This window comes from Lynx rufus, unplaced genomic scaffold (assembly GCF_022079265.1).
Source record: "Lynx rufus isolate CCGP_SWC_20201006 ecotype Redwood Valley unplaced genomic scaffold, mLynRuf1.p SCAF_23, whole genome shotgun sequence".
Lineage (NCBI taxonomy): Eukaryota > Metazoa > Chordata > Mammalia > Carnivora > Felidae > Lynx > Lynx rufus.
In genome coordinates this window covers 17835479-17857105 of record NW_025814838.1, presented here as the reverse complement: position 1 = coordinate 17857105, position 21627 = coordinate 17835479, and the positions used below count along the sequence as shown (strand labels likewise).

Sequence of the window (21627 nt, the reverse complement as noted above, 5' to 3'; positions counted from 1 at the left end):
TGGAGGAGTTGACCCCAACGTAGGATTGCCACTGGGTCATAACTTAAGGTAGGACCCTCATGGCCTAACATGGCAGGTCTGTGTCAGGCCTCCTGAATGGAAGAAGGGACAAAGTACTAGGGACCAAGGGCCACCAGCTTCCTGTTAAGGAAGGGTCCCGAGAGTCCTCGCCCGGGCAGCTCTAGCAGGTGGGCGTGGTTACGGCGTGGCGCCCGCCGACGCGCGCGGAGGAGGCGGGGCCGCGCCTGCGCAGGCCGCCTACTATGGCGGCCGCCTGAGCCCGGGGTTGAGAAGTCTCAGCCGGACTCCGTCCTGGTACTCGCGGCGGGTAAGTTCCTGGGAGAGGCGGCCGGATGCGGGGAGTGCAGGGAGCCTCCTGGCAGCGACCCTGGCCTCGAGACCGGGCTCCCATGGACCTAAAGCCCAAGTCCGCTCGGTCTCTGTTCCCTTCCGAGCAAGGGTGTAGGGAGAAGGAGCCCTGTTGTCATGTGAGTTTCTGTCCCGGGCCCAAGCAGCCCCCTCGGTTCCGGATTAAGAAGGGAGAGCGAGGCCGAACTATGACTTTTGAAAGGGGTTCAGGGAGGAGGCAGGACGGAAAGAGCCCCGGGGGAGGAGGAGGTCTCTGGGGCCCCTGACCCCAACTCTCGGCGGTGGCCCCTCCAGCTTCCCCGTCTTCACCCCTGGTCTGTATTATCCCACGCCTGGCCACCTACTGTCAGAGAAAGCAAACTGCTTTGGGGGGGTAACCCTGACTGGGGAACCGCCGTAGAAACCATGACGGCGTCTTAGTCTAGCCCCTACAGCTTTTAAGAGCCAAGGACACACTTGTCAGCAGGTGCTGCGAGATGAACCTGCAGCCCCAAGGAAGTCGGAGGGGATCCCATCTGCAGTGCGGGTGCCCTTTCCCTCCTCTCCAGTGAGGAGAGCGGGTCGAGGCACATCCATTTGTAGCATTCCCAGACAGATACTCCGAGTCAGCTGTTCCCAAATGGAAAAACTTGTTGCCTTTCTCCATCTCCAAGCACGCTCGTCAAGAATTACGATTATTGCTATAATGACTGATACTTACTCTTGTTCTTTATTTGACCCAAACCTTAAAACTGATCCTCGTCTCGTTTAATCCTCACACAAGCCCCAAGGTATGTACAAGACACATCTATTCCCCCATAACTGATTCTAGAAGAAGCCCTTTAAAGGGGTTCCACTTCCTGGTTCTCAGTTGTAGGGCACATTTCCAGGAAGCCTGGGTAATTCGGCTTTTAAAACCGAAAATTCAACTAGCATTTAAGAATATGAGTATTATTTTGGTCTGTCTTTAAGAAAAGCTGATGTGTAATTGTAATATTACGCTTCTTTGTGGGATGTCATTTTTCCAACAAAATGGCACTATGGCAGGAAACAGCATCCTTTGGTTCAAGTTTGACTTTTCACAGCATCGTCACAGGGGATCTTTTTTTTTTTTCTTCCAAAACTATAGGTGGAAGTCCTCAGTTTCCCCCAGGACATCTTTCAGTGCTGGGAGAGCCACATCTACCTTTAAGACTTTCGGTCCTTTTTTGGGATCCAGCCTAACTTTTCCAGTCCTCATTGGCTGAGTGCTTCTGCCTGAGGATGGGGCATGTCTCCTCCATAACTTCCACTGGCATCATGAAATCATGCATCATTTTACTAGCTTCACAGCCTCCCTTCACAGCCCACTTGGCTCTGTCCTGGCTTACACTGTCATGTGGGAAGAGCCAGCATAGAGACTAATTTAACAAGGTGTCAGCTTTTTCACGAAACAACTTTTGGAAACTTTTGTGAAACTTCGGCTCCCCCGCGTCAAGTCCTTAAACCGAGGAACTTCTGTTACACGTGCTCAGATTGTGACAGTACATGCATTCAGATTGCAAGGAGAGCCTGTGTTATCATCCCGTTTTCCAGTTGAGGAAATGGAGGCCTGAGAGGTTCCATGACATGCCTAACACACACAGCTAGTGCACACACCTAAGCCAGGTAAGGAACAGTCCTGTCGGGGGTTATGGGCAGGTTTGGGCCGAAGGCCTGAAACCACCCCCAGGACAAGGAACTAACAGCTGTGGACCACGGACAATGCTCAGTGCTTTATGCCCCAGGACCCCTGCACAGTGAGAATATAGCTGGAGAAGCAGGTCCAGATAGGTGACGTAATTTCCCCCAGGTCTCATCACCACGAGGTGGGAGACTGGGGTGTAGACATGGGTCTACTTGATGCTTTTTTTTTTTTTTTTTTTTTTTTTTTTTTTTTTTTTCAACGTTTATTTATTTTTGGGACAGAGAGAGACAGAGCATGAACGGGGGAGGGGCAGAGAGAGAGGGAGACACAGAATCGGAAACAGGCTCCAGGCTCTGAGCCATCAGCCCAGAGCCCGACGCGGGGCTCGAACTCACGGACCACAAGATCGTGACCTGGCTGAAGTCGGACGCTTAACCGACTGCGCCACCCAGGCGCCCCTACTTGATGCTTTTTGATGAGGCGGACCACTCGGTTTGGAGGGGGAGCCTTTCTCTTCTGGCCACTTTGCCTCAGGCGTGGTTTTCCAGACTTCAGTTGTTGCTGTGTTAACCTGCATAATTTCCTCTATCTACATATCACCTGTATAGTGAGCGCCCCTTGGTTGCTTTTCCTTTGCATCTACTCTTTTTTTTTTTTCTTTTTTAAATTTGAAAAGAAAGTTTCAAAGCAACGAAGGGCATTTGGACAGCTAGGGTCAACTTCTAGAATAAAAAAGAAGTAAAGGGAAAATAAATGCAAAGCGCGAATTGAATTGACTTTGTAAATCCAATACTGTTTTAGGCAAAACCAGCTATGAAAGACATTTGCATGAGAAACGGAGATAGTTGACTATGGATGGAGTTTTAAATGATACAAAGGAATTAATCATCTTAGATCTGCTAATGGTCTTGTGGTAATGTAAGAACATGTGTTAGGAGACAGATGCTGTAGAGGAATTTAGAGGTAAAATATCTAGAATTTACTCTCAGTTCAGGAGGGCAAAAACCCCAGTAGATCATTTGACCTCTTATGACAAGGTGTTGCTGATCATTGGATCTAAGCAGCGGGTATATGCCTGTTTATCATGCTATGCCCTCAGCTTTCTAGTCTGTTTGAAAATTTTCACAGTAGAAGAGTTGGAAATTAAAAGGGAAGGATATCAGTATACATGGAAATTCGGATTCCTTGCCATAAATAAAAGATTACTGTGCAAACACAGTACAAACAAAATAAAACAATTCTAGCTGGATTCTTTTCCCTCACGAAGGCCCTTGCAAAGGCCGTGAGACTTTCTCCTTTAGGAAAAATGAAGAGAATTACAAAAGGAAGCATTTTCTCCTGGGGTAATGCAAAGCTATTTAAGTATTTACACTGTTCCCCTTTGAGACCTGCCATCCTGAGGACCTGATCTTGCCTTCCAGGTGCTCCTGTCCCATGATTCCCGTGGAGCCCGGCCATGGTAGCTGGCCCCCACCCTGGCCATGGACGAGGTCACCTTCAAAAGTGACACTGTGCTGTCAGACGTCCACCTCTACACCCCGAACCACAGACACCTCATGGTGCGGCTGAACGGCATGGGGCAGCCTGGTAAGACCTGGGTGCGTGCAGAGGGCCCAGCACCCTGTGGACCCCGTTTTGTTTGTTTTCTCCTACTCCTCTCTTTGGGGAGAAGATTGGGAAGATTGGATCGTTCAGCTGTTTTCACTCCACTTCTTTTTTTTTTTTTTTTTCCAAGCGTTTATTTATTGAGTGAGTGAGAGAGAGAGAGAGAGTGTGTGAGCCGGGGAGGGACAGAGAGAGAGAATCCCTAGCAGGCTCCACACTGTAAGCACAGAGCCCAACACAGGGCCAGATCCCACAAACTGAGATGACCTGAGCCAAAATCAAGAGTTAAGACGCTCAACCAACTGAGCCACCCAGGCACCCCAACCTCCACTTTTTTTTTTTAATTTTATTTTTTTAATTTATCTCCAAGTTAGCATATAGTGCAACAGTGATTTCAGGAGTAGATTCCTTAATGCCCCTTACCCATTTAGCCCATCCCCCTTCCTACAACCCCTCCAGTAACCCTCTGTTTATCCTCCATATTTAAGAGTCTCTTCTGTTTTGTCCCCCTCCCTGTTTTTATATTATTTTTGTTTCCCTTCCCTTATGTTCACCTGTTTTGTCTCTTAAAGTCCTCATATGAGTGAAGTCTTATGATGTTTGTCTTTCGAGGACTGACTAATTTCACTTAGCATAATACCCTCCAATCCCATCCATGTAGTTGCACATGGCAAGATTTCATTCTTTTTGATTGCCAAGTAATACTCCATTGTACGTGTGTGTGTGTGTGTGTGTGTATGTGTGTGTGTGTGTGTACGTGTACGTACGTGTACCACATCTTCTTTATCCATTCATCCATTGATGGGCATTTGGGCTCTTTTCCATACTTAGGCTGTTGTCGATAGTACTGCTATAAACACTGGGGTGCATGACCTCACTCCACTTAAGCGCCCTCTTTCATGGAGTAAACTGTGCTTTCCTGAGCACCTACTTTGTGGAGGGGGAGAGGCACCAGGACTTGATGCTGGGAGTGCAGTAGGGGATGAGCCAAGCCCTGCCCTCGGGGAGCCCGTGGTCCAGGAGGGAGACAGGCTGGGGCTCACAGTGGCGCCCCCACCACAGGCATTCTGGCCCCCTTCATCGGCCCCCTGCATCACTTGTTCGCCTCCAGCCCCTCCCACCCGGGCTCCCTGGCTTTGCTCTGCACACCTTCCTCCTGCTCCTCTCCCCCAAAGCCAAGAGGGATCTTTTGAAAATGCATATCACATCAGTGACCTGATGTAGACCCTCCAGTGACTCCCTCTTGCTCTTAGAATGCAGTCAACTCTTTAGCCTGGCCCATGTGGCCCAGCCCGACCCAGCCCTTGCCTGTGTGTCCACACTGATCTTTCTCTGCTCCTTTCTGTCTTTTATGCGCTGCGTGCACTTCCTCCCTCAGTGCCTTGGCTCTCACCGGTTTTCTACCCAGAAAGTTCTTCCCTCCCAGCCCTGACTCCATGTGTCACCTCACACAGGTGTCCTCCCTGACCCCCCTCCCTGGCTTTGATTTCCCTGTATTAGCCTGTCCTTGGGTGCAGTGCTCCCCTTTCTTTTTTTTTTTTTTTAATTTTTTTTTTTTTATGTTTATTTATTTTTGAGAGAGACAGAAACAGAATGCAAGTGCGTTGGGGCAGAGAGAGAGGGAGACACAGAAGCAGAAGCAGACTCCAGCTCCAAGCTGTCAGCCCAGAGCCCAACGTGGGGCTTGAACGCACAAACTGTAAGATCATGACCTGAGCCGAAGTCGGATGCTCATCTGACTGAGCCACCAAGGTGCCTCTGTAGTGCTCCCCTTTCTTTGTGTGCCGTGTGGATCCTGAACTCAGGAGCCTGGGACTCAGAACAGATCGGTGACTGGCCTGGGGTCAGACAGCCTGGGGGGGTGGAGGGCTTGCACCCCTGCCTCCAGCCCCCCTCTCTGGAACCTGTGCTCTTACTGAAACTTGTCCCAGTAACTCTCTAGCCACCAGATGGGGACGGCTACTTGGTGTCCTTGTCCCATGCTCCAGATTTTTTTTTTTTTTAAATGTGGATTTATTTTTGAGAGAGAGACAGAGCACAATCAGGGGAGGGGCAGAGAGAGAGGAGACACAGAATCCGAAGCAGGCTCCAGGCTCCGAGCTGTCAGCACAGAGCCTGACGTGGGGCTCAAACGCATAAACCGTGAGATGATGACCTGAGCCAAAATCAGACACTTAACCAGCAGAGTCACCCAACCGCCCCCCCCCCCCCTTCCTCCAGATCTTAAGAGGTGGAACAGTGTAGTATGAAGGGCATCAGTTTAGGAATGAGCAGACTCCGGGTTTGAGTCTTGCCTCAGCCATGCCCAAAGCTGTGGGGCCTTGTCAACCCACTTAATTTCTCTAAGCCTCAGTTTCCTCATTTAAAAAATGGAGCTGGTGCCACTATCTTCATAGCAACAGGGAGGGCTAAGATAATGAGAGCTAAGTGTTTTCACAGGAGACGCTCATCACATGGTAGCTGCTCTCAGTGGCCCCAGCATCTGGGCTGCGTCCAGCGGGCCTTTGCTGCGGGCATTAGGATGCCTCCATCTGGCGTTTAAAACTCTGGGTGGAAATAAGATTTTCTGGAAGGAGGAGACACCTCGGAGACACTCTCCTTTTGTGTTCGTCTTGCCTTTCAGTTTTCCTGTCCCAGTTCAAGCTTCTGTGGAACCGAGACTCTTGGACAGACTCAGGGGCCGAGGGTGATGGTCGTGGCGCTCTTCTCGCCGAGGAAACGCCACCATCTGGACCGGGCAGTGCCAGGCCCCCTCCGGGGAGTGGCCACAGTGACGCCACCAGCCAGGTGGGGCTGGGAACTCGGCTGGACGAAGACGGGGATTTGGACGTGGAGAGGAGACCACCGACTGCTTCGGACCCCGAGCCAGCAGGGCCTCCGAGAGACAAGGTACATCCCACGATTCTAACGCAGGAGGAAGAGGACCCACTGGCAGACGGAGCACGAGAGAGCAGCCCACAGGATATCGTCAGAATAGGTAAATGCAGGTCCGGTTTGCGCTGTTGGTCGCACCGCAGTGCTGATCGCGGCCCAGGGCATGGGCTGTGTGTGGGGGGCTCTGTGTGCAGGCCCAAGTCTGGGTGCAGTAGGACCAGACAAGGGACCAGAGCCAGCTCCGCGGAAACTGAGAGCAGGTGGTGCCGCTGCCAGTAGGGGGAGCTGTTCAGGACACACAGGTCCCCTCCCCACTGCCCCCAGGGTACAGTCCAGGCCGCTGGGCGTCGCTCGCAAGGCCCTGTCTGACATGGCTGTGCTCACCGCACACCCCTCTATACGCTTTCTTGCTGCGGGCCTCTGCTCTGCTCCACCTCCCTCTTGGAGAGCCTGCCCCCAGCCTTTGCTTTCTTAACACATTGCTAGTTGTTATATGTATCAGCTTAGCCATCGCCTCCTCCAGGGAGCCCTGCTTTTACCCCTCTTGCGTCGATGTTCTGATCCAACTCAGTGTGCTGGGGCCATGGGTCAGGGTAGAGTTTGTGGAAAACTTGGCCAGCAACAGGGAGCCATGGGAGATTCTGGAGCTGGAGCATGGCAGGGGGGGAGAAGTAGGTGGACCAGAATTAATCTGGAGGAGGCTTGTGGGCTAATCAGATGGCCTGGGAGCTAGAGGCCAGCTGGGAAAGGGGAGGCGGTGACATGGCAGGAGAAGGGCCGGAATGAGTTCTGGCAGGCATGCAGGGCAGTGTCACGTGGTCACCGCTGGGCACAGGGGCTTGATGACACCAGGATTTCAGATCTTGGAAGCGGGCACATTAGAAACACCAGGAGCAGTAGGGAGCTGGGGCCGGAAGTGAGCCACTGATGTTAAACACCTGTTGTGTTTAGACATTTTATCTGCGTCACTTCGTAAAAAGGAGTCTTGACAGCCCTGCTCTGAGGGTCAGGGGGAGTGTACAGATAGGAGGTGACAAGCTGAGGCCATGCAGCTGGGGGGCAGTGAGGAGGTTCTGAATCCACGCCGTCCATCTCCACAGCCAGGCCTCTTGCCACCCCGACACTGCTTGTTTTGGGGGAAAAGAACTCTGAATTGAGTCTGTTCGTTGAGATCCAGGGTCCCACAACCCCTGGCAACGGTGCAGGTTGGGGCCGGAGGGTCAGTTAGGGCCCTCTCAGAAGCAGAGCAGCTCTTCTCCATCCGCGCAGCCATGCGACTCATAGTTGCTGAGTGTCTGCTTGGTACGAGGCCGACTGTTCTAGACCTTTCCGTTGGGGGTGTTGTGTAATTCACACCAGAACCCTATTCCATGTTTTCCATGGATTACCTCTATTCTTCACAGCCTTTCCAGGGGTGAGCATGCTCATTTCACAGATGTGAGATTTGAGGCTCAGAGAGGTTGAGGAACTTGCCCCAGGTCACACAGCCAGTGGCAGGATGACGATTCACACTTAGGTCTGTCTACACCACAGCCTATGTTCTTACTCAATGTCATATGATCCGAACATTGGAAGGTTCTGTTCTGGGGAGCTGTTGGCAGGGCGGTTTTGGGGAACGCTACGATGGCTCATTTTGCTCTCACTCGTCACTTAATTGGCTTCCCTGAGCAGAGAGTGGCCGACTTGGTTGTTCATACTGAGGGTTCGGCCTCTGGTGTGTGTGTGTGTTTAACATGCTGAGAATTTACCATCTTGCAAACTGAGAACAAAGTCCCACAGCTAAGGGCCAGTGTATGGCCAGGTTCCCGGCCAGTCCATCTCACGGACCTCATGGCAGGGTCCCTTCCTTTCAGCAAGCGTCATTAAGTCCTACCTGCCCCGAGGGAGGGGAGTGCAAGGCAATTAAATTAGCTTCCAGCAGTAACCTCTTGTTCCAACTGTGACGTAAGGGACCAGGTCTTGGACTCTGGCAACCGGCAGAGCTGGGCTTTGACCCCCCACCACCCTCACAAGCCTGGTGATCTTTGACAAGTGTCTTGCACACCCAGAGCCTGTTTTTGCACCTATAAAACAGAGTCCAGGATACTGCCTTTTGATGCTAATGTAATAAATAATGCCCAGTAAGTGTCTGTACGGGGCCTGGTACAGAGCGGATGCTAAGCTGATGTCCGTCTCCTGACCACCCTTTTCCTCCGAGCCATAAACCAAGTCATTTTTTTCAGGGTGTGGACGCATCTCAGAAGCCGATTAAAAAATACGGGAAGAGAATGGTTTCCAGGTCATTTCAAGGGATTGTCAAAAACTTAAAAACTTTATCCATGGACCTGCTAGGAATCCACAGACCCAAGGTTCAAAGTAAATTATGGCCATTTTCTCTGCTTTATAGATAAACTGAGACCCAAAGAGAAGAGGAAGAGGCAGGGCTGGAACTCAGGCTGTCAGCTTCTGACTCGCGTGCCCCTTCCCTTGGCCACGTTCCCTTAATCTCTCTAAACTCTATGTCCTCATCTGTAAGATGGGTGTAACCACTTCTAGTTGTGAAGAAGATGTGGAGGAGATGGCTCGCAAAGAGCTCTTAGCACAGTGCCTGGTCACATCGTTAGCTTTAGTCCCTGGGGTCTGCTCTGAGTGCAGGGAGGGAGGCTGGCTGAGAGAGAGGGAGGTTCCCACAGGTCTAGAGACATAGACGAGACTCTGAAACTTTGTCTCAGCCCATCTGCTAAGCCCAGTTTCTCATGGGCATAGTCCTCAGCATGGGAGGAGGCCCACGGGAGGAAAGACGGGCCGCACCCAGGGGATGGTGCGTGGTGGGGGTGCAAAGACTGGGGAGGGGGCAGGCCGGGGGCAGCCGACACTGAGGGTCTGGAGCAGGGCTGCAGAAACAGGACCCCGGGGAAGCCTCTTCCCTGCCGCTCTCAGTTCCAGGTTCTTCAGCCTGCCAGAGGGGTCCCCTGCCCATTGTTCTTTACACCGCGTCCCTGGGCACCCTTTTGGGTCCAACCGCACACCCACCCCTTACTAGCTCTGACCTCAGGCCGTCTGCTTCGCCTCTGTCAGCCTCCTTTCCTCATCTGTGAGATAGCACCCAAGCCCATTCCCCTGGTGGTTTTGAGGGTGAAATGAGAGATTGCTCTCAGAGCGTTTGGCATGGTGCCCGGTTCGGAGAAAAGGTGCTTTTTCCATAACTTTTACAACCACAGTGCTGCGCATTGGCCTCGGTGTGTTCGTCTGTAGGTGGGGTGGTGATGGCTACTTCACAGGGCTGTTGTCAGGATCAGGTACAACCTCGGTGGCCCCTGGCCTGGCTCAGGGGGCATCTGTCCAGTCAGTGTTCAGTGAAGGGACTCTGTTGTTGGTGGGTGGGTACGTGTTGGGCTTTGGTGGCCTGAAGGCCTGAAGGCTTTGGTGGCCTGAAGGCTAGACGTGGCCTCTCCCGAACCACCAGTATCCTGTCCAGCCAAGGTGCCACCAGGCAGTGCGTCAGTCATGCGTTCAGGGATCAGATTTTAAGTCTGCACCTCGGGCAAAAATCTTGGGTCAGATTTACCCTGGAGAAGCCCACAGAGCAGCGGTCCCGGTTCTCAGGAGGAGCGCACACGACCGGTCTCCCCGCTGGCCCGGGGAAAGGTGGCTGCCGCTTTGATTGAGCACGAGAGAGGTTGCCTTCTGTTCTGGACCCCGCTCGTATGCACGGCTCTCGGCTTTCACGGGACTCCCTGAGATGCCGGCACTCTGAGAACGTGGGGACCCCCTCACCTCCTCGGGCAGACCCTCACGGAGGGCGCGTGGGGACACATCCCCGTGGGCCTCGGTCCCTGCTCCTGTTGTGAGCGTGTGGTCTGATCTGTGCAAGGCTGGTGGTCACACGGAGCTGCCCCACTGTGTGCATGCCCCCCCTGTGCACGTGCTGTGTGCGTTTTCCTCTGGTGTCTGTCACCATCTTGCTTAGAAATATGGCAGTCGCGGGGCACCTGGGTGGCTCAGTTGGTTAAGCGTCCAGCTTCAGCTCAGGTCATGATCTTGCCATCCGGGAGTCAGGCTCTGTGCTGACCGCTCGGAGCCTGGAGCCTGCTTCGGATTCTGTGTCTCCCTCTCTCTCTGCCCCTCCCCCACTCACACTCTATCTCTCTGTCTCTGAAAAATGAATAAACCTGAAAAAAAAATTTTAAGAAATACGACAGCCAGCTCTGATTAACAGCAAGGGTATTTGCCATTTTCCTTTTGCCCTTTGGTCTCATATTTCTGTTCTCTCCCCCTCGCCCCCATGCCTCCACTGACTTTAGCTGAATATATTTTGCGCTTGAGAAGACTTCTTATCATAGTTTACCTAAGAAAGGATATAAGCTCCAACTTACATTGTTGACTTCTGGTGTGGTTGTAAGTGTAAGAAAATACTTGGAGGGGCACCTGGGTGGCTCAGTCGGTTAAGCGTCCGACTTCGGCTCAGGTCATGATCTCGCGGTCCGTGGGTTGGAGCCCCGCGTCGGGCTCTGTGCTGACAGCTCAGAGCCTGGAGCCTCCTTCAGATTCTGTGTCTCCCTCTCTCTCTGCCCTCCCCCGCTCGTGCTCGCTCGCTCTCTCTCTCTCCCCGCCTGAAAAATAAATAAATTTTTAAAAATTTAAAAATTAATGGGGCACCTGGGTGGCTCAGTCGGTTAAGCGGCCAACTTCAGCTCAGGTCATGATCTCGCGGTCCGTGAGTTCGAGCCCCGCGTCGGGCTCTGTGCTGACCGCTCAGAGCCTGGAGCCTGTTTCAGATTCTGTGTCTCCCTCTCTCTCTGACCCTCCCCTGTTCATGCTCTGTCTCTCTCTGTCTCAAAAATAAATAAATGTTAAAAAAAATTTTAAAAAGAAAATACTTGCAATGCGTTGTGACTCCTACCAGCTTACAGTTGATCAGGACAACAGAAGTATGTTGTAATGTAACATGCAGTTATCGAGCATCATGAAGTGCCGTGCGCATGTTTGACGAGGTGGGCCCACGACCCACGGTGACCCTAGTCTTCAGGCTGTGGGTCCGAGACACCCGGTTTTCTGAGCAGCCTCAGGGCCTGCACTGTGAGTGATGCTCACCCACCCGCTTCCGCCCCAACTGCTGCGTGGCCTGTGTTTCTGCCACTCTCTAGAACGCCCAACCTCAGTGCCCATCTGGCCGTGTTTGCAGATGCCATGCGCCTCGTCTGTCTGTGTTCTGTCCGTCTGCATTTTCACAGTGGCCCTTTCTCTTTTGGTCTCCATCCTGTCCAGAGCACACCATGGCCACCCCCCTGGAGGATGTTGGCAAGCAGGTGGGTAGGCCCCATCCACTTCCTGTGGCCCTGTGGGGTCTCCCTGGAGCCTCACGTCACCTGTCATTCCTGGTCCGTGTCTCCTCCAGGTGTGGCGGGGCGCCCTGCTCCTGGCAGACTACATCCTCTTTCAGCGGGACCTCTTCCAGGGCCGCACCGTGCTGGAGCTCGGGGCGGGCACGGGTCTGGCCAGCATCATCGCAGCCACCGTGGCACGCACGGTATATTGTACAGGTAAGCCCGCCACCTCGGGCTGTGGGGACGTCGTCTCTTCGCAGGGAGCGTGCTATCAGAAAGGGAGGAGCGGCTGGGAATTGGGCCTTGGCCGCTGTTGATTTTGCCAGCCCATTCTGCTGCTTTCTCCACCCTCCGGCCACACCCACAGTGCAGGACCCCTCACTCCAGGAGGCACCAGCTACCCCCCTGAAACCTCCTCTCACACCCCATCACCCTGGGAAAGAGCAGATGTCTCAGAAAACAGCGAGGAGCATACCTTTTATAAGGCTTGAAAACGGGTTTATCATTTTTTTATTCGGTTGTAAAAATCTTGCCTACGTGTTGTGGAAGCTTTCTAGGGCAGCAGATACAATTTACTCATTTTGTTACCAACCCCAGATCCATTCAACAGTGCAATTTATGGAGCTCTGGCCGGCAGTATGCCAGACAGGGTCTTAGATGCAGGAGATCCAGGAGCGAATAGAACAGATGAAGTTGCTGTCTGCAAGGAGCTTTGCGATCATTACACGGTTTTTTCCCTTGTGGTTTTTTTTTGTTGTTCTGTGGTTTTTTTGGAGCGTACCTACTCCCAGACAGTAGCTGAGATCAGACTGTGTATTCTGTGCTGTGTGTTGCCAAAAATGTTGGAAAACGTTTTTCTAAGAGCATTTTCCAAAGTCATTAGAAATTATTTATAAGTATGACTTTTAATGACCAGGTAATATTTATCTCTGGGCATTTTGGTGGTTGCCATGCGTTTTGGTCTTTTTTGTTTGTTTGTGTTTTTCACAGTTGTCCGTTGCACCGTGGTGAGCACGTTTGTGCCCTGTTTTCTCATAGCCCTCAGGCTGGACTCCTAGAAGCAGGCGTGACCCTTTATAAGCTTTTGCTACACATTGCCGAGGGATTTCTCTTTCAGTGTTTTATCTTGCAATAATATTATACCGGCGTGGAAACTGCGAAAATATTACAGCAAATGCCGTGTAGCCCTCACTCCCCTCCCCGCAGTGATGACGTCTTACTTAACCATAGTTCGGCGATGATGCCGGCAGCTCGATGCGGGAGCAGCGCTCTCGGCTCCCCGCTGGCCCACACACCCTTTCAGAGAGTGGGAACCAGTTCGTAAGAGGGCAGTAGCTCATCAGCTAGTGTCGCTGTGCCTGACATCTTCCATGTCTGCTAGGCGGGAAGGGGCATCTGCTGCTGTGGTCTGCATCTCGTTGACGCCCGGCCACCTGCTCATGGTGCCCATCTTTTGCTTCTGAGACAGGAAAGGGAGGTTGGGGGTCGCCTGGGACGGGGCACGCCTGGCAGATACTCTGCACCAGCCACTGCCGGGAGTCCGCGGGGCAGCCCCCGCCTTTGCTCCATCACTGGGTCGTGTCGGTTGCCAGCGAGCGCTTCTCAGAGTCAGGCCATAATGCCACTCGCGGGTGCCCTGCCCTGTGCCTGGTGCCCAACTGCAGGACGTGACCAAGCTGTCTTACCCCTGGGAGGGAGGTTTCCTGGCACAGAGAAGAGATCTTGCCTCTAGACAGCACGCTGCAGTTTGCACGGCCTCTCGCGTGCTTCTGCACCTGCTTGTACCTTCACAGTGAGCCCGGGCATGCGCCAGGGAGCCGGGCACCAGTCTGTCCAGGTGGGCAGACTAAGGCTAAGGTCGGGTGGCTGGCCCCAGGTCATACACACAGCTACTGTCATGTGGGGCGTGGGGAGGGCGCCGGTGGTTCATGGAACAGAGTTTTCCACGGAGCAGAGTTGTGAGAGCTCCCTCAGCAGCTGGCAGAGGGATAACTGGGGGCCAGCCCCAGGCCTCTGGTCTACCACCACGCCCCCTCGGCCAAAGCTGCTCTCTTCTGTCCCATTTTCTGTGTCAGAATCCCACACGAGATCTATTTGGACAAGAACTGCCCTAAATACTGACAAGCCGCTGGACTGGTGTGTGCAGTAGTAGTCCCTTGAGCCAGTGGCCCAGGGAAAGGGACAGATGTGTCCCTGTGCTGAGCAGGGCACTTCCCCCACAACCAGGCTCTGCGCGTTCCTTGAGTCCACAGTGAGTGATGGGACAGAGTCTGGGCGTCCACAGCCGTAGGCCAGGCAGGCGTCACCACACGGCCTTCGGTGCCTTCCACACGTGCGTTCTCCTGACGCGTGTTAGGGGTTTTGGTAAGTTTTGGTAAAATGCCCACACCCCGTGCCCATCAGGGATGGATGCACTGACTGTGCCTGGGTTCTGCTGAAATGGTGAGAGACACCACCTGGTCAGAGCAGTGGGAGGCCCGTGACGCACGCGGCTGTGACGGCGAGTCATGCACGGGAGGGCACCCGCGGCTCGTTGGAACCCACTGTGTGTCTCGATTCGTCACATCCAAGCACCCGCGTCTGTGTCACACGCGCTAACCGCACTGCGAGCCCTCACCCCTTCCCTCTGGAGCGCGCACAGAGTCCGTCCCCACCAGCACCGTCAACTCTTCCCTAAGGGAAAGGTCATCGAGAAGAGCCTCCAGGGGAGCACACTGAACCGTGGCAGTGCGCACGCGGGAGACGCTCTCCTCTTCGTCTGGTGCCTCTCTGCAGTCATGCTGTCGTCCCAGCTCTCTCCAGGCAGAAACCGGGGGATGACAGTGTGGTGACGGCTGGGGTCTTATGGCCTGCCGTTCTGTTGTTCCAGATGTCGGCGCAGATCTCCTGGCCATGTGCCAGCGAAATATTGCCCTCAACGGCCACCTGACTGCTGCTGGAGGTGAGGCCCGGTGGGTCTTCCAGCTGGGGGGAGGGTTCTCTGGCAGGTGGGACAAGCACCTTGTACTGTGACACTGGGAGATGGGGTCTGGCCACTGCCCTTCTGGGCACCGCCCTGGCTTCCCAGAGCTTCACGTCTGATGACTCCGTCCTCGCGCCCTGTCCTCCTCCCCGCATCCCCTGCCATGTCCCGCTTCAGCTCGCTCCCTCCTGGACATCACAGTGGCCCCCACCTGGTCTCCCAGCTCCTTGTGTGGCCCGCCCAAGGTGTCCTCCGGGAAGCATCTAGAGTGACGATGGAAGCCTGACCCCTTAAGTCCCCTCTGAAAAAGCTTCAAGGGTGAAGTCTGAGCCCCTCTGCCTCTCAGCCCTCGTGGTCTGGCCCCTGCCTGCTCCCCTCCCTTTTCCACTGACTGCCTCACTGGCAAGCAGGGCACTCATGTCACAAGTTCCTCCCTCTGCCCAGACCGTCGCCCTCCCCCCCCACCCCCACCCCCCGCACCACCTGCAGAATCCAGTTCATGTGACGGAAGCAGCGGCCACCCTCCCCTGACTGTACGTGCAGACCCTTCCTGAGCAGCCGGGGGCGCTCTCCCACTGTCTGGCCGTTCCAGCCCACGGGCCGCAAGCCCTCCAGGTCTTCCACTGCTGTCTGAGTGCACACCGGACCCCTCTGCTTGTCCCGGATCTCGCTGGGGTCTGGCCCTGCCGTCTGAGACGCCTGCCTAACAGGGCTCCCTCCGTTCTGGTCACCCTGGCCTGTCTGAGGCTCCCCCCCCCCCGGCCCTTCGTGCTGCTGCCCCTAATCATGCTCAGACCTCCAGACGAGGTCCCAGCTCCCTACCAGAGCCTGGCTTCGCCTTGAACCACTGCATTTTGACCTGTGTGTGACTGGGTGACACCCTGCTGGGCCACGGGGCCTGCCTGATCCCCGTCACATTGTTTGTCGAATGCCTAGTCAACAAGGGTGGAAGGGGAGGGGCAGGTGTGACTCACCTTCTTTGGAGCCTTCCCTGACACCCCCACCTGACACCTGAGCTCCTCTCTCCCTCCTGTGCTCGGCTTGTCCTCATCACAGTGCCCTGACCCCTGCCTTGTCGGTGTGTGCCCACCCGCCAGTCTCTCCTGGGCTGCCGGTCCCCGAGGACAGGGACACGTCTCATACACCTTTGTATTCCCCGTGTCCGGTGCCAGACCTGATGCTTGGCGCTCCGTGCTGGCCAAGGGATCCGTGCTGGATGGAGGGATTTCGGCGTAGAATGGGAAGGCTTATCTTCTTCCCCGACTGTTACTAGAGTCTGGACGTTCTGCCTGGTTTTGCTCTTGCAGGCGGTGTGGTTAAGGTCAAAGAACTGGACTGGCTCCGCGACGACCTGTGCACAGGTGCGCCCCCCACCCCCGTCCCAGCGGACTCACGGCTGCTTGTCCTAGCTCCCTGTGGCCTGGGCTGAGCTGCAGGCTCCCGGCTGTGCCACAGCCCCTCGGCCCAGGGCCACTTCTCTCCGTCGGCTGATGAGTGTCAGCTCCTGGCACCTTCCACCCGCTCTGTCACTCAGACTGGGAGCGTCCCCGTACAGTAGGCACAGTGGCCCCTGAGCTACAGGTGAGGCCTGGCGCTCAGGGCTGAGCACCTGCCCAGGGCTGGGAAGCAGCCTCGCACACGGCACTCTGTCCTGTCCTAAGGGCAGGGCCCCTGGTGGGGGAGTTTTCTGAATTGATCACCCGGGCTGTGTCAGACCTACATGCTTGTGTGAACTGCCTGCTGTGTGTAAAGTGTCCTTTCCCGTCAGGTGGGAGAGTCATTGCGTGTCGAGGGTCTGCCCATAGCCCCAGAGCTCCCCAGCCGCCCTTGAGGGCATGTCTAGTAACGCCTCCTCCAGTGTGATGCCCTGGGAGGGGAAGCACCCTCCTCAGGGCCGCGCAGCAGTTCACGGGGCAGCAGTGCCCGCCCCTCGGTGGGGAGGCAGACCCCTGGCAGCCACGCGTGCCGTTGCTGGGTGCAGCCCTGCCTGCTGGTGCCCGCCACTCCCGGCTGGCCCACGGGGGAAGGGCCGTGCACAGAGTGGCCTCTCCTCTTTCACAGACCCGGAGGTCCCCTTCAGCTGGTCGCAGGAGGATGTCTCTGACCTGTACAGCCACACCACCATCCTGCTTGCGGCCGAAGGTGAGGCGTCCTGGTCGCAGCGGTGCCCCCGCCCCTCCTCCGCAAAGCCCTCCCAGCCCCCAGGCGCCCACCGTGCCCGCCTGCGGTTTCCAGCCTGAGCACCGTCGCGGGGGCATGTTTCTAGGGACTCGGTGCAGTGCCGGGGGTCCTCCCAGGGGCAGATCTGCCCGTGGTGGTGGGTTTTCCCCTCATGCCTGTTTCCTTCCCCGCAGTGTTTTACGATGATGACCTAACTGACGCTCTGTTTAAAACCCTGTCCCGCCTCGCTCACAAGCTGCAGAACGCCTGCACGGCCATTCTGTCTGTGGAGAAGCGGTGAGCTCTGCGCCCCCCTTGGAGTGCGCTCCTGTCCGCGCCGTCCCAACGTGCATGCACGGAGCCCCTGCTGTGTGCCAGCCCGTGCTGCCCTCCCACACGTGACCTTGTGTCGTCCCCCGGCCCTGTGTGTGCCTGCGGCCGCCCCCGCCCTGCCGGTGGAGAGGAAGGCTGAGGGGTGCCAGGGAGCCTGTCACGCTGGTCTGCGAGCAGACAAGCCCTTGAACGTAGCTGCACCATGGACACGTGGCCACCACGCTGTCCAGGGCCTATCTCTCTGAACGTCCCCTCCAGGATGCCGTCTGTCTCCTCAGCACCCCAGGCCTCTGTCCGTCTGTCCTCCCCTGATGCAGACGGACCCCTCCACCCGGAAGCCCTGGGGCTCCCGCTGAGGGAGTGGCGTTTCATGGTAGAAGCAGACACTTTTCACACGGTTTTCTCCGATCATGTGGTAGACCATAACTTGTCCTTTTTTTTTTTTAATGTGTATTTATTTTTGAGAGAGCGCAAGCGGGCGAGGGGCAGAGAGCGAGGGACAGAGGGTCGGAAGCAGGCTCCGTGCTGACAGCCACCAGCCCGATGTGGGGCTTGAACTCACGAACCGTGAGTTCGTGACCTGAGCCGAAGTTGGACACGCAACCAGCTGAGCCACCCAGGGGCCCCTAGCCCACAACTTTTCTGAAGGCAATTCAGGATATGTAGCAAAAGCCATAAAACCTGGGTGCCTGGCTGGCTCAGTCAGTGGCGCCTGCCACTCTTGATCTCAGGGTTGTGAGTTCGAGCTCCATGTTGGGTGCAGAGACTGCCTAAAAATAAAATCTTAAAAAGAAAAAAAAAGCCGTGAAACCAGACGTACTTAGTGAGCCAGCAGTCCGGCATCTAGAAATCCGCCCTATGGAAATGACCATGGCTGTGTCCACACCATCCATCTGGGCATATCGTTCATACCTAAAATGTCGAGGAGCCCCTTTGAGGCACACGTGACCACTGACAGCATGTGGATCTCATTTGGAGACTGGTTTTATAGACCACCCAGGGAGAACGCGAGACCGTCAGGAAAAGTTGAACCCCAACTGAATGTTGGAATGATAAAGAATTATCATTAGATTTGTTTTAGGTGAAACAAAGAAACAGAAGAGGCTTTATGTTTTTGAGATGCTTGTGTCCATCTTCGCGGGAGAAATGCTGTGGTGGCTGGCCTTAGCTATTTAAGAATCCATCCTGGGTGTGCGAGGGGCCTCAGCGGCTGTGAGCCGGTGGTGGTGCAAGTGGGGCCGTCCATCACACTGTTGGAAATTCTTCTTAGTAAAAGATGTGGGGAAGCAAAGGGAAAGAGGCAAAGAATTTGAGTTTGAGGTTGCATCGTGTTGCAGGTTGGGGTGGAGAAATGGCCGAGCAGCTGGGCCGGGAGGGCTCTGGAAGGACCCATTTGAAGTCGCCCTGGCCCACCCCCTCCCGGCAGCCTTCGGCGCCCACTGCTCTGAGGCCCCTGCCCTTCGTCCTTTGGTCACATGTGCAGCCGGGGGCACCCCACGCGCAGGTTCTGTGCTGGGGAAGTGGGGAAGCCAGCCCGCGGTGTTCTGTGTCTGCCTCCTGCACCACTTTGAAGTCTGGGGCGGGGCCCGTCTGTCGGGCGGGGGTACCTCAGGCACCTGACTCAACTTCCCTGGGCCCCGGTTCCCGCGTCTGTGAAGTGGAACCGCCTCCCGGGCTCCCCTGCAGATTCGGGAAGGAAGCGCGCCCGGTGCTCAGCACCAGTAGGCGCGCGGTGAAGATCCGCCGGTGGGAGTGCGGTCGGGGAGGCGGCGGGAAGGCGAGGCGAGTGTGTGTCGCCTGCCTGTTTGCAGGCTGAACTTCACACTCAGACACCTGGACGTCACATGCGAGGCGTACGACCACTTCCGCTCCTGGCTGCGGCGGCTGGAGGGGCTCGCGGACGGCCGGCTGCGCTTCGCGGTGGAGCGGGTGGAGGCCTCCTTCCCGCAGCTCCTGGTTTACGAGCGCATCCAGCAGCTGGTAGGTGCGGGCTGTCACTGCCGTGCGCGACGCCGCGGACCCAGGGCCCCCACACGCGGGCGCCACACCCCGGTGCTGCCGGGGCAGAGGGGCGGCTAGCACCAAAGACGGCGCTGGGGTCTCCCCATCCTGAGGGGCCACCGTGTCTGCACGTGGGCCTGCGGGCCATCTGTCGCCCTGGACTTACAGGGCGCTCTTTCCCTGCGGGCGGTTCCTGCTGCGGAGGAAGTGGGCCAAGCACAGGAGGTGGCTGGGGTGCAGGAAGTCCGCCGGGGGGCACGTGGTGGGGTTCTCGATGCAGGAGCTCCAGTGCTGGAGGCCACACCCTCGCCATGGACATGGGCTGGCCTCCCAGACTGGGCAGGCTTGTCTAATGGCCAGTGGCCCTTCCGACCAGGCCCGCTGGGTCCATCAGACTAGGCCTCTGAGGAAGCCTCCCAGTAGCGGTACACGGGTGGGGTACCGGGCCGAGCTCCTTCCTCCCCGGCCTCAGCTGATGCCGAGACCAGGTAAGTCACCCCGCCAGGCAGCCACGGAGCTGGGGCCCAGCCGCTTCCTTTTACAGCTTTAAACCCCCCTCATGGAGGAAATCTGAGAAGTCAAAATTACCCTTGATAATAATCACTTAACGTAACTGGGAGCCGCAGTCCAAAGGTCCGGGATTAATGTCTTTTGTTCTCCTTGCCTGTTGGCTGTGGGTGCCCCTTCTCCGGGTGCGTGGAGACCAGGTGTAGTTCTGAGGAGGACAGGGGGGAGGAGGGCCAACAGGGAGCCCAGCCCGCCCAGCAAGCACGGCGCTGAATCCGTGTGGTTGCCGCACGTGAGGAGCCACCTTGTGTTTCTGGCTCCACTGCCTCTGGGCCGCCCCCCACAGACGGCCAACCGTCCTCTGCCCGCGAGGACGCCGGGTTTCCACCGGGAGCTGGTGTGTGTTTGCACCTTCTCCGCCTGCCTGCGGTAGGAGGAGAGGCACGCGGCCCGGAAGGTCAGCGGCCACGGGGCATGGCACTTAAGAGCTCCCCAAACGGGAAAGCGGTGGCTGGCTGACCCTCTTCTGGCCCATCTTGATTGTGTGACGTCCTCTCGTCCGTCCAGCTCCTCGCTCTCCTGTGGCGAGGCAGAGCGACAGAATCAGGAGGCGCTCCCCACCCTTGGGGCAGCTCGTGTGCTGTGTGCTGTCCTCCGTGGTGAATCACTTGCCTCTCTGACATCGCGAGGTCTCCTTTGCGCCCCTCAGGAACCCCCGCTTTCTCTGTTTGCTGCAGGAGCTCTGGAAGATCTTTGTGGAACCGGTGATGTGACCCACCGCATCCCCAAGCACGGCTTCTCGACTGTTCTTAGAGTACATCTCTAATAAAATCAAAAGCTCACAAAGTGATGTGCTTGAGATTTTATCGTTTTAAAAATGTGGCACGTGTACGTTACAGGCCTCAAGACTGTTTTCTGGGGGCCGTTGCTGCCTCCCAGCGGCAGCCGGAGAGCGTTCTTGCTCTGGGCTGGAAGTCGTGTCGTTGCCCGTGTTTTCCGTGCGGCCAGCTCGTCCTGCGCACTCCAGGGCCGTGTCGAGAGCTGCAAGCTGGCTTGGAATCAACATTCGCAACTTGATTCCACTTGAGTGGACTACTTGGAGGGCTCCTGGGGGGCAGGGGACCCAGGGCCCGGCCCGGGGCATTTAGTGCCCCCCTCTGTCACCTGCTCACAGATGTGTTTAATGTCCACGCCACACCGGCGGCAATAACACCACGCAGAGTGAGGCAAAGCAGCCTCATTTCCTTCCAAGGCTGCCTGTGATCCGTTCCTGTCCCTCTGGGGAGGCCCATTCAGAGGAGGCGGCAGGAGCTGGCCAAGTGACCTTTATTTTCTGCTTTAACTCTTTGTAACCAAAATCGTGGGAGCCCAGAACAGAAAGAGCCGCTCTTCCCCACCCTGTGTGGCTGCCCCGGGGTCCGTGCCATGATCTGCATCACAGCCTTCCCTCCCACAGCCCGGCTCCTTCCCCTCCTCCCCTGGGGCTCCCTGCTCGGCTTGTATCACAGGGGCACATCTCCGTCTGATTTTTTATGTTTTGCTCTTTGGCCCTCCTGTCTCCACCCCTTCCTGTTGCTTTATGACCATTCCCACCATCTCCCCCTCCTCCTCCTTCCGGTCCGGTCCCGCTTCCTGCTGCCTGGGCCCTCCCTGCACATCCCGTTCCCATATTGCTGCGCCTGCAGGCCTGGACCCCGGGCCCAGCGTGTGCGCCTCCCTGCCTGCCCCACAGCCCAGATTGCTCCTGGCATCTCTCCGGCTCCATTCGGACACCAGATTAACTCACCTCATCCTCCCAGCCGGGACGTGACATTAGTAGTCTGGTTACATCCATCGAACGGTTGAGAAGACATCGGCTCTAAACA

The 21627-nt window shown here is 56.1% G+C and overlaps 1 protein-coding gene across 2 annotated transcripts; it reads left to right on the top strand.

Annotated features, from left to right (window-relative positions):
- Positions 1–245: 245 nt before the first annotated feature.
- On the top strand, positions 246–20608 carry METTL22 (methyltransferase 22, Kin17 lysine). Of its 2 annotated transcripts, XM_047087618.1 has the most exons (12): positions 291–328; positions 1478–1995; positions 3436–3601; positions 6243–6596; positions 11741–11781; positions 11871–12015; positions 14669–14740; positions 16069–16122; positions 16823–16903; positions 17116–17218; positions 19066–19234; positions 20500–20608. In XM_047087618.1, the coding sequence occupies exons 3-12, from the start codon at positions 3496–3498 to the stop codon at positions 20533–20535; spliced, it is 1161 nt and encodes a 386-aa protein (XP_046943574.1). In that variant the 5' UTR covers positions 291–328; positions 1478–1995; positions 3436–3495; the 3' UTR covers positions 20536–20608. The 2 variants fall into 2 exon arrangements, with proteins under 2 accessions (XP_046943572.1, XP_046943574.1); XM_047087616.1 differs by lacking the exon at positions 1478–1995 and having other exon boundaries at positions 246–328.
- Positions 20609–21627: the final 1019 nt, after the last annotated feature.

Coding starts and splice junctions, on each gene's coding strand:
- METTL22 (XM_047087616.1), top strand. CDS start 3,496: ATGGACGAGGTCACCTTCAAAAGTGACACTGTGCTGTCAGACGTCCAC. Junction 16,123..16,822: donor CCGCGACGACCTGTGCACAG/GTGCGCCCCCCA, acceptor CCTCTTTCACAG/ACCCGGAGGTCCCCTTCAGC. Junction 17,219..19,065: donor ATTCTGTCTGTGGAGAAGCG/GTGAGCTCTGCG, acceptor GCCTGTTTGCAG/GCTGAACTTCACACTCAGAC.